Raw genomic sequence first — 16,011 nt, 5'->3', positions numbered from 1 at the left:
CCTTTTGAGAACCACTGAGCAGATCTACTCACAGGATCTACGGTGTCTGGCCATTTTCCCCCACGCATTAAGGCGATAACCACAGCACACGTGGCAGCTTGGGCACTGCACTCCTGGAGTTACTTGTGCCTGGTGAAACAGGGTTTTCAGCATTAAGCACAATCTATTTTGTTCAGATCACTAGAACAAAATGTTAATATTCACAAAACTGCTCTTTGCTATATACCATCCATTTGGACACTTTATTGCAAACATATTTACTGATACTTGGTACACATCATAAAATGGACTTCTGACGCCGAGTCTTCGCAGCCTTACTCAGGGTACTATGTTGTTTCTCTTGAAATGTGAGCAGGGCTACAGATATGACACAGATATGAGTACTTCTGTATAAATGTGCAAACTCAGAACAGAACAACGCTTCTTTGTTGGAGTCTGAACAGCACCTGATGACACACTTGTTTGTTCTGAAGACAAATACAGAGCAGCTGACAACCTTGGAGTCTGGCAAGCTATTTGTGCTTTATTGCACTGTCATGTAACTCCCAGGCCACCTCACAGTTTGCTCGTGGGCAAGTGCAGCACACTGTACCCTCCCTGGTGCCCTCTTTCAGCAGGCAGGAGTGCTGGCAAGTTATCCTTAACAAACATCGCTCACGCAGAATGCATACAGTGGTCTCCTTTTCATACACTGTCATTTCTTGATCGGTTCATTCGTGTTGCCTGGTGGGTAAACTCAGACGAAGAATGCGATCTGAGGTAAAATGAACCCAAACCATCAATTTAAACCTACGTCAATTCCCCATCCTGGCTGGTTGTATGTTTATTGAAAGCTCACGCAATCCCAAAGGAGAAGATGCCTCAGGAACAGGACAGCTGCTCTCAGTGGTGATGATACTTACTGTAGTCAGGACACACACCACTAGTACAACATTTCTTGGTAAAGTCTAACATCGTGGAACAATGAACATCTATTTTGCCTGTGGAAGAAACCTGAGTTCGATTAGTAGCTGCCTTATTCATGGTCTAGGTATGTAGCTCAGATGGAATATTCCTCTCACTGAATACTTAAAACCAACCAAACAAAACACACTCAAATTTTAAATACGGCAACATCACTGGTTTGACTCAACACACAACATTAGTTTAAAAGATTTTTGCCTAGGGATTTATACAAAGCTTCACTGAAACTAAATAATTTCCTCCAATCGTCCCACCTACCTCACAAAGCGGAGCTCTCCCCCACGTTCAGCACTTCTTGTGCAGGCCAACAATTGAAAAGTACCTAAAAACAAACCCCTGAAGGTGCTGCTTGAAAAATAAAACACTTCAAAAGCACAGCAAGGACTTTGCAAATGACTATGCAGGAATAAGTTCAGAGTTTATCATTCCCCAAAGTGTTCATTTAAGCTGCCTTCATCACTGATCGGCACTTTTTGATGTCAGTGAGGACCACCCTTTTTTCTGACCTCCTAAGACCTACTACTGAACAGCCTACCGGGATTACGCAGAGCCAGGAGAGACTCATGAATGGCAACTGCCAAGAAAGGAAATAATTATTTTCTTCCATTGCAGTGTATTTTTACTGTGTCATACATATAAACAGTAGAAACGAGGAGTTTCACTGAAATGGTCCATAACATTTCCTATGGCTTTGTGCAATCTCCAATTCAAATTTGAACACCCACATCATTTTTCATTTCCAACACTCAACCCACCCACAAGAGGAAAATATTTGTATCATTCTTTTATTGAGATTATGTCAATCTGGAAACAGATGGACAGACAAGAGGAAGGGGAAGTACACGCCAAGTTAATAGGAGCAACATATCCTATCAGTTATTTCCAAAATGCAGTCTGCTACATACTGTAAGATGCTGTCAGTTGGCCTGTCCAAAGGGGAAGGCACGTCCAGCGTGTGCCCAGAGCATCTAAGCACTTGTCAATACCGTGGCACTAACAGGATTGCAAGAATTCACCAAACTGAGCCCAGCGCAGTGAGCGCCTGTGGATTTCCAGGGAAACGTCACAAATTACAATGTGTAAAAACGTCTGTTGGTGGGTATTAGAGGGGGATGCTTTTCTCAAGATTTTCTAATTGTTCTTTGAAAAATTTAATCTGCTCTTCGAGGTCCTTCTGTTCAATCAGCAAGGAGGTCTTGACTTGAACAAAGCGTTGGTAGTCCTGGAGCTGCTGATCAGTCAGGTATTTGGCAAGGATACCAGAGACCACTCTTTCCCTACGATCTAGATTCTCTTTCAGGTCTTTTGCATCTTCCCGCTGTCTAGACAAGAGCTTGTGCCGTTCGTTCAGCGATTGCTAATAGAATGAAAAAACAAAGCAGCACACTATGAAAACTCACCATTCCTGGCAGACTGTAGGTCTTCATTTGGAAGCCACTGTCAATTTAGTTTAATTACTTCCTCTTGTGGGCTTTGTGTTCCACACGAGTTTTTTCTCAATTGAATTACTCATTCTTGTGGCTTCTAAGGTAAAAGACACCCAGTAAACCCCATCAAGGCTCACTTCTTCCATGCTGCCCTCAGGAAAAAAATCAATATACTTGACATTTTGGTAATTTTAAAGTATCCTGTATCCATCTTCATTCAGTTGGAAGTTCTTTAAGGCACATAGCTTTGTATTTCACAAGTTATGTGTGGCCAGAGCGCCAATGTCATAGTAAAAAGAAAGCGTGACTTCTATTAAAAGTACATGCGATAAAGTAACTTTGATGCAGACAGTAACTGTTCATCAAAGGTTTCTTTTTAACAAACCCATGAGAATCAAGCCTTGCCTGTTCTACAGGATTTTAATACCTTTCACGTTTTAGCTAATTCTCTTTCAGCTGTAATGATTTTCACAGGGATAGTACTGCTGGAAAACGCCCAGTTTCAGGACCGTGTCCATAAATATAGCACAGAGCAACGGTCACCATCGACACCCTAAAAATGGAGTCAAAGATCAAGACTGCTGGTTTTGCTAACATTAGGGCAATTGCAGTGACTGGGAGATGGTTGTAAAAATGCTGACACATAACGAAGTCTTTACTGAGCACGTTATTCAAATTGTTGAATAAATTATTGTAATGTATTTACTATGAAGAGTATAAACATAACACTAAAGAAACAGCAGCCCCCCCCCCGCCAACCACAAAGCCAAAGTCAGTGTGGAATACTGCTCAAAATTATTCACATTAACACGATTGACATTTTGGAGCGGGTAGATCCTGATTCTCCATATCACACTGCATGGCAGGACTCTTTTTGTGCCCTTCTGCATGTGAACTACGATAAACCTCTCGAGCTACAGGTAGGCAGCAGCACAGCTCCAGGAAATCCCAGTTTTTCTAACTCTCTGCTTTTCTAATTTCCAAATGAGAGATAACAGCAGGTATTGTATTGATAAAAAGATGTCTAAAAGCAATAAGGACAGCAGGAAAGCATCATTCCTGGAATAAATTTGGCTTGTTTCCTCTAGCAAAAAAGAGATTTTTCAGACTTGAAAAGATCTCCTGATGACATGAGACAATTCCTAATTTTCCAGAAAAACTGGCTAGCTGAGTGAAACTACAGGGAATTTTATCTCAAGTTACAACCACATCTTCTTCCTGCTCGCTATAGTTAAGACAAGCCCATTAAGTGAAATACGATTTCAAAGGCAGTAATTACTGCATTGAAACTACCGGTGGAAAAAAAACCCCAAACCAACAAAAACCCCTCTGAAGCACAGGTTTGGAGCTAAGGGAGCAGCCCGAGGTTCAAAGGCCACCGCTCTGGCTTGGACCCTCTTAGGGCTTTGCTGCTGCTGCGACCCCAGCACCAAGCTGCAGAGCTCACTCTGCACTTCTGTTCTCCAGCATGGAACCTGTGCTCCACACCAGAGGTCCACTCTGCTTCAGCCGTGGAGACGCAGCCCGTGGCATGACACTAAACGCTGCCTGGGCAACGGCTGGTTGGGATTCATGAATAATTTACAACTTTTGTTTAGAGCTGTCAGACAAATGAGGTGAGCACAGCCCCATCGGGAAAGAAGTGAACAAAACAAATTAAATACCCTGCTCACGTGTCACTCACCTTCTCCTCAGCATCTGTATTGCCATCGATCCTCCTCATGGCATTTTGGACTCGGGCAAGGCGGCTGGACAAGCAGAGCAAGAGGCTCACAACCTTCTCGAGGTCGCCGATGAACATCATGTAGCGCTCAAACTCATTGGGCTTGCAGACGTCCCGCACCATTGCCTCCAGCTCCTCGCCTCGCTTGGCACACTCCCTGGCTTCAGAGAGGATGAGCTCCTTTTCCTCACACAGGGTCTGCAGCTTTGACTGGAGGCTGGAGATGAGTTCCAGCTGCAAAGGGAAAAAAAAAAAAAAATTATAGAAAGCTGTTATTGCTAAAGAGAATCCGTATAATCTCTAGAGAATGGATTTTCCTCACATCATCTTTGCCAAATTTTTTACTTTTAAAATAATTTTAAGCTCTGGGAAAGAAAAAGAAAAAAGGAAGTATTTCCTAAGCTGTACTTAATTCTCAAACTCTGAAAAGCAAATTACTGGTAATCACCTTAACTGGTGATATAATCCCTAGCTCAGAGAGCTTCCAATCAGTCAGAAGTGAACTGCAATAAAGATTACAACATGATTACAGACGGTTATGCTCTAAGATACGAGCATGAAGTCACAACTTTACCAAGCTTTACAAGAACCGACTGGAATTTCATTTATAATATGCACAGAAAAAGTCAGTTCCACGGGTGATTCAAGCAAGCCACAGTGCCTAGGTAGTGAAGCAAGCAGAGGAGGCTGTTTGATACAGAAATGTTGATATGGAAAAAGGCCCCAAGACCAGAGCGGGAGAAGAACCCTATCAGCTTTTTTGGAAATCAGCCAATGCCACCGTGAACAGGAGCAGCAGTTAGACAGTGGGTAATGAAGAATATCACCACATGCGCAGCAGGAGGAGTTTCAGGAAGGCAGATTGTCATTAACTGAGATGGAGCATGGCCAGGTTTCTACAGGGGGAAAAAACCCATGTAATTCTTCAAAGCTACATATTGCCCTTCCAAGCCATATTTCTATCATAGTCCCGCTATGTCCAAGCTACCTCTACTCCCTGTGCATATGGAAATTAATAGGGTACTGTAGTGTGCAGAAACTGCTGCCAGTTCTCTCAGAGTAAAAAATATTTCTTATTTAGGCTGCCAGTTGTAATGAATTTTACAGATTCTGAGACCAGATCGGAGTGTTAAATTGTGAGTCAACTACTGCACAGGAGCTGGCCTTGCAAGGAAACGTATAACCAACCCTGTGTGCTTGTTCCAGGTACAACCCATCCCCAATGACCTGCTGAAGAGAAGTATGTGGGAGGACAGATCTGAATCAAACCAGGCAGGATTTAAATGCCACCATTTATGATCAATATGCCAATTTGCCAGGACTTCACCTACTGGCACAAATGGATTCAAAGTTATCTGTGAAACATTATTATGGGGATAAAAGTCATGAATAAAAATATCCACAGTAATATATGTGACATTAATAATAACTTCTTTGTCATGGTGAAGAAAGAGCGGTTCCTCTGACGGTCATCCACATACTTTCTTAGATGTGATGTCATCTAGGTCATTTGTGCTGTCTCTGCTCCTGTTCAGGACTTGGTTTCCCTTAGAGGTAGGACCTTCACTCCTTTGCTTGGCATCGTGTTTAGATTCAGGACATTCTTCTGTTGCATCTCTACTACTTTTCCTGCTATTGGAACAGAAAATAAATACCCGTGGCAAACACTTAAGAGTTTTGTTCTCAAACATTGTGTTCATGGTTTTATCCATCTTGACTTCAGAATCACTCTCCTCTCACAGCAGTATTTTTTCTAATTTTTTAAAAGATAGAGAGTAAAAGATTTGCAGCCTAGGTTTGTCACAGTCCCTTTTAATAAGGTATCACTGAACCGCATTTCTTCCGTCATATACCCATAGCCTCAGATATTTCTTGATACGTGAATCAGAAAGCTAAAATATTTTGCTAATGAAACAAAAATAACACAATATGCTCAAGTCATCTTACTGCTAGTATATACATGGTATTCATACACTAAAATAGCTTAAAATACTAGATAATTGGTTTTGTCTACTTACTCATTCTCCTGCACATGCTGTACGTCTCCCTTTTTTCTGTGTGATTTATCCAGCATGGAAATGTTAACAGGAAACAGACCCTCCATCAGGTCTAAAGCAGTTTTTCTAACAGGATGAGGCATGAGAATATCAACCAGAGAATTGTCTTTGGCAATGATCTCCATAGCAAGTTCTTTGTATCGCTGGTCTTCAGGAGACGGCAGTCTCCTTTTGGGCAGATTTGTCTCTCTCTCAGAGAGAATATCATGTTGGCTATTGTGCACAGATGTTTCCTTTGCAACCAAACCTTTGGCTGTATTTTTGTCCCCTTGGTGAGGCTGAGCTAACGCCGTCTGGCAGTACGTTACTTGCTCCTGAGGAGCTGCAGGCTGCTGCTCTGGACACTGTATTAAAGCATTGCCATTCAGAGATTTAGTCCTGCATTCTTGCTCCATGTGAGCATCTTCCTTGCTTCCGCTTCTTGGGATAGGAATAGAGGTTTCAGGAGTCAGCTCCTTTGTATCCTGACAACATGCACGTCCAATTACATCATTGTCTTTATATTCATGATTCTCGCATCCATCTTTCTCAGGATCACAGAAACTATAAGAAAGAAGACGCTTCCTTTTATTTGAGACACTTCCTCTACAACAGATACTTCTGCAGACTGTTTAAGCAGCTACAGGCAATTGTCATTATCTTTCCAGCTTCCTGTTTTTATTAAAGTTTTTTAAATTCAAATTCCATAATACCTATTAATTTTGCTTGGCAAAAAGAGGGAGTGGGTAAAATGTCTAGCTGCACCAGTCCACATTGTTTGAATCCCCATTAAATTTCTCATTTTCTAATTATGACCAACATACACGTTTTTCCGAAATAAAACTGTGGTAAAAACGCCCTAAAATGTCACACCGATGCTGTTTGACAAATGTTTGACAAGCACGCAGCCATCCCACCAGCCTTGGTGAGCATGCTGCCAACGGGACGAGACACTTGCGGGGACCGGGGCTGGCCGAGACCTTCCTCAGGCCACATCTGGGAACCACCTGGCAGTAACAGAGGAGGACGATTTGCACTTTGCCTTTCCCACCACCAGCCCTCTTGTAACACAGTGACTGTATTGCAAAAGGGCAAATCTTTACTGTCCTGTTCCTTACACCTTCTTATTTCTATAGTGAGAATGTTTCAGCCCAAGGGTGAGAAGAGGTTTACGCCATCACTGTCTCCTGTGCATCACTCCCTTCCCCACTTCTCGGTCCTTCTTAGAGAAGACATGTAGTGCTTCCTTCTCTTTAGGCAAACTGAATACCAACACAGAGGAAACGCTATTCATCTGAGGGCTCTCTTTTGAAATGGCCGTTAGACTTCAGTAAAACTTTTATTAAATCCTTTCAGTGAACCATTTTGAGATCAAACTTCTACTTTTGAGTTGGCCAATGCAAGTCTGACTCGGTGCTTTGAGTTTTCTGATGCAACACTTCAGGAGAAACTCTGATGGAAAAAGCTACTGTCTGCAGGGCATAAATAATTATATTAATGATGACAGAGTGAGTAAATACACGTAATTTAAAAATACACTTTGGACTAGAATTTGCAAGAATATAAGGGCACTGTTGAACACAAGATGATTGGAGTATGCATAGACCATCTTCTGCAATCACTGATGTTCATATATACATCCATGTAACTGCTTGTGAAAATAGTCAGTACATCTGTGTATATATAAATACTATTGTATTAATCATGACTGAATGAACAAACCTATTTTTTCCTCTAGCAAAATTTTTCATAACCTAACAGGATTATGAGGGGACAGTAGAGAAGAAAGCTAGAGACATTAAATGGAAGGAAGATTTATAAGCCTCCATTTAACTATGCTAACCTGGCAGATGATCTTCAAAGTTGTAGGCACAAAGCAAAAATTTTCTCCCTCAGAACAGGCATAGAGAGCTCACTGCAAGTTTTGTCCACCTTCGTCTAGCTCTTTCTCTAAGGTCACATATAAAAACAATGCAGCTGGGAGAGAACCGGTCCTTCCCTCCCCTAAAGGTACTAATTAACCCTGCCACTGTGGATGGTGTGAGTCTTTCTAAGCCATATGTGGAGATATGAAGGCAGGCATTTCCTTTTCCTGAAGGAGACCAGACCAGTGGAGAGTGATGAAGAGACCTCATGCCTAACAGCAGAGATTGCAGTACCCCCAGTGAAGGGATGCACACAGACAAAATACCAGACTTTGTTGTGCTAGGAAAGCTTTCAAATGCTTGGACTATTGTATTTAATCCCATGAGCCCCACACTATCTCCAGCCATTGCTTGTCTGGGCAGGTTTCCTGACACAGACGTGGGGCTCTGGGGAGAGCGTGGATGGTTTGCAGCTGAGCTGCGTTTACCCAGCTCAAGCAGGCACTGGCAAGACACAAAGCTTTTCATGTGGCCAAACTGAGCTGTTCTGTGGCTCAGCAATGAAAGTCTTGCTATTTCTGAAGTTCCACCTTCTCCCATAGCTTCTCTTCTTCAAGGTCTGCAGACACTCTATGTGCCAGCTTTAACACGGCCTTTTTAGCTTTTCATCAAAAAAGTGAAGTCAGCTTGGCAAAGGGAAATTTAATCATAGTTTGTACTAGATAGTGACTAACAATGTCACTTAGAGCTCTCTTATCTATTATGTGCACCTTTTCATTGCAATTAAAAATAAAAACCTCATTTGACCTTGATTTGAACCACCTGGTTCTGGTGATTTAGTGATGCCCTTAATGCTGGAACAGCCTTTCCATCGAAAAGGTGCTAAAAACACCCCCTGCAAAACACCACGGCATTGCAATGTGATGCTGTACTGTGATACCTAAATTAACGTGACGATCATGCAATATTGTGAACATGGACTGACAAATGTTTATGGAGGGATAGATTAAAGGAAGAGACACAGAGACACCCAAGAAAATCACTGCAAACAGTGGCAGGCCTTATTCTTACTCATTCTCAGGCCTCATTGCAATGGAAGGGGGTAGGACCAGCTTGCAGGCTAAACAAACCATCTGTAGCAGTTATCAGGGAAAAGGGATAATACCAGTGAAAACTACCTCAAAATTACATTGTGCAATTGAATGGATGCAAGATATACATAAGGATGTCCTCAAGCTTTTTTCCCCTAACCCATGGACACTATGGGTGTGGGTAATGATCATAGCTTGCTCTTCCTGCTGGTCCCGGTTGGAACTTTTATTTGAGTAATTAATATTGCAAACATGTCCAGTCTACCCTGGATTTTCTCCCACAGCTCAGCAGCACTTTCTTGTGGAGGAAAACAAAGAGAAAAAAATGAGATACAGCTGTAACAGACTGAAACCTGTACTTACACCTACTTCCCAAAGATGATAATCTAAATTAATTACTGATGAAACCAGTTCTGGATTTCTTTTCTTTTCATTACTTAGTACGTATTATAGAGCTATGTGCAAATATGTTTCTGATGCTACTGTTCTGTCCAGGACTTCCAGATACATTCATGCTGACCTGCTAAGCCTCTTAACTAAACTAGGAAATTTAAGAAAAACTTCAAAATCTTACTAAAAATATTTTTTTTTTCCCAAGATAATCAAGCCTCCAGAAACCATTGAGATCTTTTTGAATGACTGAAACAGTGGAAATTCTCTTACTGCACAAGTATCAGTGTCACTGCCTTGTTGAGACAAAGTTCAGATCTTTTTCTCCCCTGATGCTCCTCAAACAAGCAAAACAAATATGGAGAGTTAACATACAAACTTTCTAGTTAGCTATGTGTAAAGGGCACAATATTTTTTTCCTTTAGAAAACCACACCAAAAGCCCCTACTACACCACTCTGTGAGTACACATATTTTTCAAGACTGGGCATATCCGAGCTGTTGCAGGTGCCGTTTTTGCCAGAGCTCAGACGAGGGAGCTGTGATCTCAGAGATCTGATGCAGCGGGGCTGCTGCAGGGAGAGACACTCACCTACACTCTGCATTTTCCACTTGTGCTCCACACAGGAGAAATTATTTTAAAGAATGTCCCAAAATGAAACAAATAGCATAGCGGATGAATGTTCCCGTATGGGCAACGAAGGATCCCAAGACACAAGGACAGAAGCAGACACCCACGGCTGCCGTTGGAGTTCGCACATCTTGGACATAGGCTCTACCTAGAACCCAGCCTTCGCAGCCTTACCTGGGGGTGCCGAGGCAGCTCTCCCAACGCCGAGACGGTGCCGCTGCACCACCAGCACATCTGTAAGTGTCCTGGAAATGAAAACAGCACAATGGGACAACCGGCGTTTTCAGACTAGGCAGCTGTTTAATTTTACTACTGCATTTGTTATCCCCAGAAACAGAAGCCAACAGTAGATCTCTCAGTAGGTTCACCAAGGTTTTTATTTTTGAGTGTGTCTATTTTCTTTTATTAAGGAAATTGCTATTATGCTCTTCCTAGGTAGCATCCCTTTTCCCTAGAAAACCAAAGAACAGCTGGCAACAAAGTATATACTCCACTCTCATTGACTCTCGTAAAAATTCAGAAAGCAGGCAGAATTGTGGAAGTTTGTCAGCCTCTTCAGTTGGGCAATTTTAGTAGTATATTAAATTATTTGTTTTCTGACCCTTTTATCTTCTTTATTCTCCTTGACAACAATATTGACAGCTACTGTCCTTCAAATTCAGGAGCCAAAAAGGTTGGTCACTTATAAAAATGTCTCTATAACAACCTTTTCTGGGGTAGGGATCTAATGTAGTTGCTGTAGGTCACAACAGTGACTGCTGAAACGCAAACCTGCATACCATCCTGCGTACCACACGTGTTCTCTGCAAACGTGATCTCTGAGTGCCAGACCCCACGCACGCCCCTCCGTAGCTCTGGAAGGGACCCTCATGTGCCCAGCGTTGTCCAGCCCTCGAGCAGAGCCTGTGGCACTTGCACAGCATGTCCCGTGAAGCAGACACTCCTCTTCCTCCCTGCCTTTACCTGTGCACTTGCTGAATGATAACAAGGGACTCTGCCCAAACCGAGTATGCATTTCAGTCAGCTGTTAGGAAGTTTCCATTCTTATGCAATTCTCTTAGAACTTTTCACAATAAAGAACACCTTGTTTGTCTGCAATACTTTCTTACAAAATACTTTTGAGAATAACGAATTGTCATCATTAACCATAAATACATAACACTTTAAAATTGGTAGCACTTCTCCCAGAATCACCCCAAATTATTTCTCCTGCACACTGCAAAGCAGAGCATGCATTTTGCTTTCAAACAGCTACACAGCATTTCCTATAGATTAAGCAAATGTGGCTTTTCCCCCACTTCTATCATCTCCCCACTACACGCTAAAAAATAAAGTCTTAATTCCTCATTCGTGATGTTCAGCAGTTTTTCATGTGAATAGTCCCACAGTTCTCTAAAACAGGTAGACAGTCATAAGTCAGGCTCAAACACTAATTACTATCTTAATATCTTTCTTACCTGTGTGGAAGAAGGAGTTGATTTTGATCTCTCGCGAGCTCTCCCAGATGCAGGATCACCTGCCTGTGGGAGACTTTCAGATGACGCACACTTGCCGGTGCAGCTTCTGTCGTCCACTTCGTTGGGAGACGGGTCGTGCTTCAAGGTCGCTGTACCAGCAGCAGCAGAGCTGGGATCGCACCTGCTGGTCACGCTCAGTGGAGGAACAAAAGCCAAAGGAGAAGAAACATCTGGCAATTTTTCTTTAGAGAAAGCTTGGCAGAAAACCTCATTGTTTTGCATTGTCCTGATCCCGTTTGGATTGGAAATCTTACCAGGAGGCCATTTGGGATGCGACAGCCTCTTCTGCAGGGGCGGCTTATGCAGTGGGAGGTGTTGTGAACTGCTTGGTCTTTGGTTAATCTTTCGTTCCATGTATTCGATAAGTGCAGTATGCTGGATTTGTTTCAGCTCTGTCCTGGAGATACTTGAACTGGAAAGTGCTCTCCCTCTGTTTTCTAGAGTCTTTCTCCTAGCTGCTACTGTATCTTGCTCAGTGATTTCATCCCTGACTTGACTCCACGATACTTCCTTATCTGCTAGCTGATCGAGTTTCTCAGGTTCAGAATAACACATTTTCTTTTGCTCTTTGGTTACCCTTTTCCTTCCCCCTATTCGACCTGTTTGTGGCCTCTTAATTTCTTCATCTCTACTGAAACTTTCCAAGGACTCTAGATGAGGAGGGGAACAAGGAACAGGTTTGGCATCCTCGCTTGCACTGGATAACGAGAAAGACCTAAGGTGTTCAATTGATGGCCTTTTAGAGGGTTTCTGTCTCAGTCTAACAGGCAAACTCATCTGTAAGTCTTTTCTTTTAAAGGAGGTTTCTCTCAGAACCTTTTTCTGAGCCACTTTAAGTTTCTCTCTATAATCGTTCTTGAAACTCTCATCCATGGATAAAGCAGGACACCTGACACTGAGATCTTCAGTCTCAAGCAGGAGATCATCAGCACTGCACTGATGGTGATGGCTGGTCCTTTGAAGCTGATTGCTTTCCCTTTCTATCTCTACACACCGTGCTGAGGCAGAGTAGCTGCTTGCTGGTAATTCCTTTGGTGAGCTCCTTGAGCCCTCCTGACATTGGGCGAGTTTGTTGTGGTGCAGGATGTTGGTGGTTTTCCCCCCAGAAAGGTAGTAAAGCATGGGAGTCATCTGCCTGGTTATTTGTTCACCAGCAAGATCATCCTGTAGCTGTCTTAAGAGCTGTTTTTGAAATTTAGGTTGATATATTTGGTAAGGAACAGGAGGTTCCTTTTGTTCTAGATGCATGCTAAGGTCAGGATTGCTGTTACTAGCCTGTTTTTCTTTCTTGACTTCATGTAAAAACTGAGATGTGGAATCTTCCTTTGGTCCGAAAAAAGACGTTTGGCTAGTATTATCATAGCATTGCTTATTTGCCTGATCTGATGACTCCTCACAGCAAGGGTGTTCCGCTTCTACAGTATCATAGCTGCAGGATGGTGATGATCTCTGCATTTTGGCTTGTTGATTCAGGAGTGGTTCCCTTACATCACTCCCAATTTTTCCTTCAGAGTCATAGCACTGATTTTCTTCTGTACAACTGTTCAGCTTCCTGGGAGCATTTTTAATTAGAAGAGCATTCTCCATATATTTTAAGTCACAGCTGTCCTCAAACACATCTTGATCCACATCTGAATGCAACTCGGCATGGAGCGGGCACTGAGCACAGGGCAGAGATCCTTTTCGTTGGCTGGGTTCTGGCACTGCGCTTTGCAGATCTGCTTCTCTGAAAGTTGGCTTACGTACACTGCAGGGATACTGTTTGTTTTCTTGTGTATCATTAACAGTGTTAGGGTTGGTATGCACTGAGTGATAGGACTTGGAGTTCATCTCTTCAGAAATTTTATAAGCATGAACTGAATTATAAGCAGAAAGTATTTTAGGGACATCAGCCACAGAGTCAGTCTTTAAATATTCTTGAAAAATGAATGAAGAAGGTCTGCTGAAAATGTGGGGATTCCTTCTCTTTAAAGGTTGTTGGGATGGGTTCCACTCTCCATTTTCATCCATCTTTAACCCCTGAATTTTTGATATAGATACCTCATTTGTAGAATCAGAAGAAAGGCCCTTGTTTTCCAGAGTCTTTCCCCTAGCAGCCACTCTATCTTGCTCTGTAACTTCACCCCTGTGTTGGGTCCGTGATATGTCCCTATCTGCTAGCTGATTGTCCTGCACGCAAGGAGCTGGATGCACACTACACTCACTGTGACTTCCAGAGTTGCATCTCCCTCTTGAGTTTTCAAGATGTCTAGTGACTTTATAGCTATCGAGTCGCGTGGGAGGAGAAGGCGGAGGTGCCGCCAGAGGCGGTGGTCCCTGATCTAAAGTCCCTCGGGTAGGAGTGCTTCCACGGCATTCAACAAGACTGGTGCTGTGACAGTTATTATGGATGCTCAGCTCTGGTGCTTTGTATGGATGCAGGCATCTGAGGTCAGAGTTTGCTGCACTGAGATTATAAATACCTCTTACATATTCTGAGTCCATGTATGGTACCTGCTCTGGAGGCAAACAGCAGTTTTCACCATAGCACGATGGGGTGGGATACTCTGGAACATTTGATCCCCCTGAGAAAGAGCTGTAAGCAGAGTCTACTCTTCCAGGGAGGTGCAAGAGATGGTCTACACTGCCCATCGACTTCACTGGCGAAAGACGATTACCATTTTCAGGAGAGGGCACGGTATCTACCAGCTCTCCAGTTCTGCCACCTTGCCTGTGCGTCCATCCTTCTATCTCATTCCCAGATGAAGCCATGTTGTAGCATCAATCAGATTTTGATTTCTGGAAAATGTCCACAAGCGAGTTGTTAGAAAAGCACATTTTTCTCTGTAGTCACATTCCAATAATATCTAGAGGATCCTAAAAAGAAAGAGAAACATGTGAAAAAGACTCAGTGGGAGGATTCTGATCACACCTGGGGAGATCAGGCAGTAAGCATCGCATACATGCTCAAGATGTGAACTTGAAAATAGTATTTAGAGTAGCTAGAAGTAAATGTCTGGCTTCAGTAATTATCAGGATCTTGGAATGATCATTTCTGCTATCACAAACAGAGCAACTAAGTCTTTAATAATAAGAGTTCTCTAGATCTTCATTAAATCTAAAAGACTATACATAGAGTTAGAAGATACGCTCTCACTATGTGCAAAACGTCAAGGGTCAGAATCAAAACTAGTTCCTGAACCTGCCTAGAAATAAATATGAGGGGTTGGAAATCCCAGCTCAGATACTGCCTAATTCTGGAGGTGCTTAAATACAACATGCACCTGGCTGGCTGAAGCTGCAAAGTGACTTCAAGCTGTGCTTCCAGAAATGTTCACAACCGTGGATCAGTGCCTCGCTCTCATTTGGATGGTTCTAAACAGCACCAGGGTTTCCAACTACATGACTGCAGTGACATTACACAAAGTGTGCCCCAAACCCCACCAGTGCCTCCACATTTCCTTTCAGAAAAAAATCTCACACAGAAATATGAGCACACAGACAGTTAGTTGGACACGTCAGTGCCCCATGGATAACTGTACTGAATGAGCAGTGCACATATTAGGCCAGAAGAATTATCAAATAGGAAGAAATCATGATCAGAATCAGTCTTATCAGCCTTCTCCCCCCTCCCTAAAGGCTTCCATTGCTTCTCAGAGAAGCAAGAACCATATCATACTTTATTTCATGAACATGATGAAACCGGTTTGTCGTTTAAGTGAGTTTCCATGCCATTTCCATCCGTGCTCAAAAATACACACCTTGGAAAACCTTTCCCATAGGCTCATAGAAAGTGGTTTGATGAGAGATTGACAGAGTATCTCAATGAGGCATTCTGCTGTCAGTAACAAATCATAGATTTTAAAAGACAGCCAAATATTTTTATGGCTGATGCTAAGATCTCCCCTGCAAACATACCAAATGTACTAGAAAAAAGCACGAGCTTAGAGTTCACATACAAGAAATACACAATTTTTGCAGAGTCTAGAAAACAGCCTGTGTTTATCAGCAGCACTTGACATCTACTCTTTGATTGTTATAGAGGATGCATGCAGGTTTTGTTTAACAACTGAGATCTCTACAAGCAGCCTGCTTAAACAGGCCAACAGAAGACACACAGGAGATGGTCACACTAACTGTGACCCCCTCAACTGCCTCTGCCAGCTTCAAGCCCCTCTGACACACTCATAGGCAGTACGAGCCCCTAATAAAAGACCGAACCTGGCAAGGCAGATAGGTGCTAGCCAGTGACCTTGTTTAGTACTTCTCATTTAAACCAGTTCTAAAGACTGATTAGTTATTAAGAGAAAGCAAACAGTCCTGAAAACCTTCAGGGACAAGCCGCTCCAGTGACACACCTTCTGAGGAGATGCAAACTGTTTCCAAATCC

The 16,011-nt window shown here is 42.7% G+C and overlaps 1 protein-coding gene across 4 annotated transcripts in view; it reads right to left on the bottom strand.

Annotated features, from left to right (window-relative positions):
• Nucleotides 1-1,730: 1,730 nt before the first annotated feature.
• Nucleotides 1,731-16,011, bottom strand: part of SHROOM1 (shroom family member 1) — a 39,808-nt gene continuing 25,527 nt past the window's right edge. For 2 of the 4 annotated variants that reach the window (XM_052771975.1, XM_052771976.1), the window contains exons 2-7: nt 11,583-14,498; nt 10,300-10,370; nt 6,132-6,713; nt 5,595-5,745; nt 4,075-4,347; nt 1,731-2,320 (exon numbers count right to left, since the gene is read on the bottom strand). In XM_052771975.1, the coding sequence (XP_052627935.1) occupies nt 2,066-2,320; nt 4,075-4,347; nt 5,595-5,745; nt 6,132-6,713; nt 10,300-10,370; nt 11,583-14,393 (4,143 nt within the window). In that variant the 5' untranslated portion in view covers nt 14,394-14,498 and the 3' untranslated portion in view covers nt 1,731-2,065. The remainder of the gene's footprint in view (nt 2,321-4,074; nt 4,348-5,594; nt 5,746-6,131; nt 6,714-10,299; nt 10,371-11,582; nt 14,499-16,011) is intronic. The other 2 variants (XM_052771978.1, XM_052771977.1) reach the window with 2 other exon arrangements.

This window comes from Harpia harpyja, chromosome 20 (genome assembly GCF_026419915.1).
Source record: "Harpia harpyja isolate bHarHar1 chromosome 20, bHarHar1 primary haplotype, whole genome shotgun sequence".
In the NCBI taxonomy this organism is placed as follows: domain Eukaryota; kingdom Metazoa; phylum Chordata; class Aves; order Accipitriformes; family Accipitridae; genus Harpia; species Harpia harpyja.
Note: the sequence above shows the minus strand (reverse complement) of the source record. Positions and strands in the feature narration are given on the sequence as shown.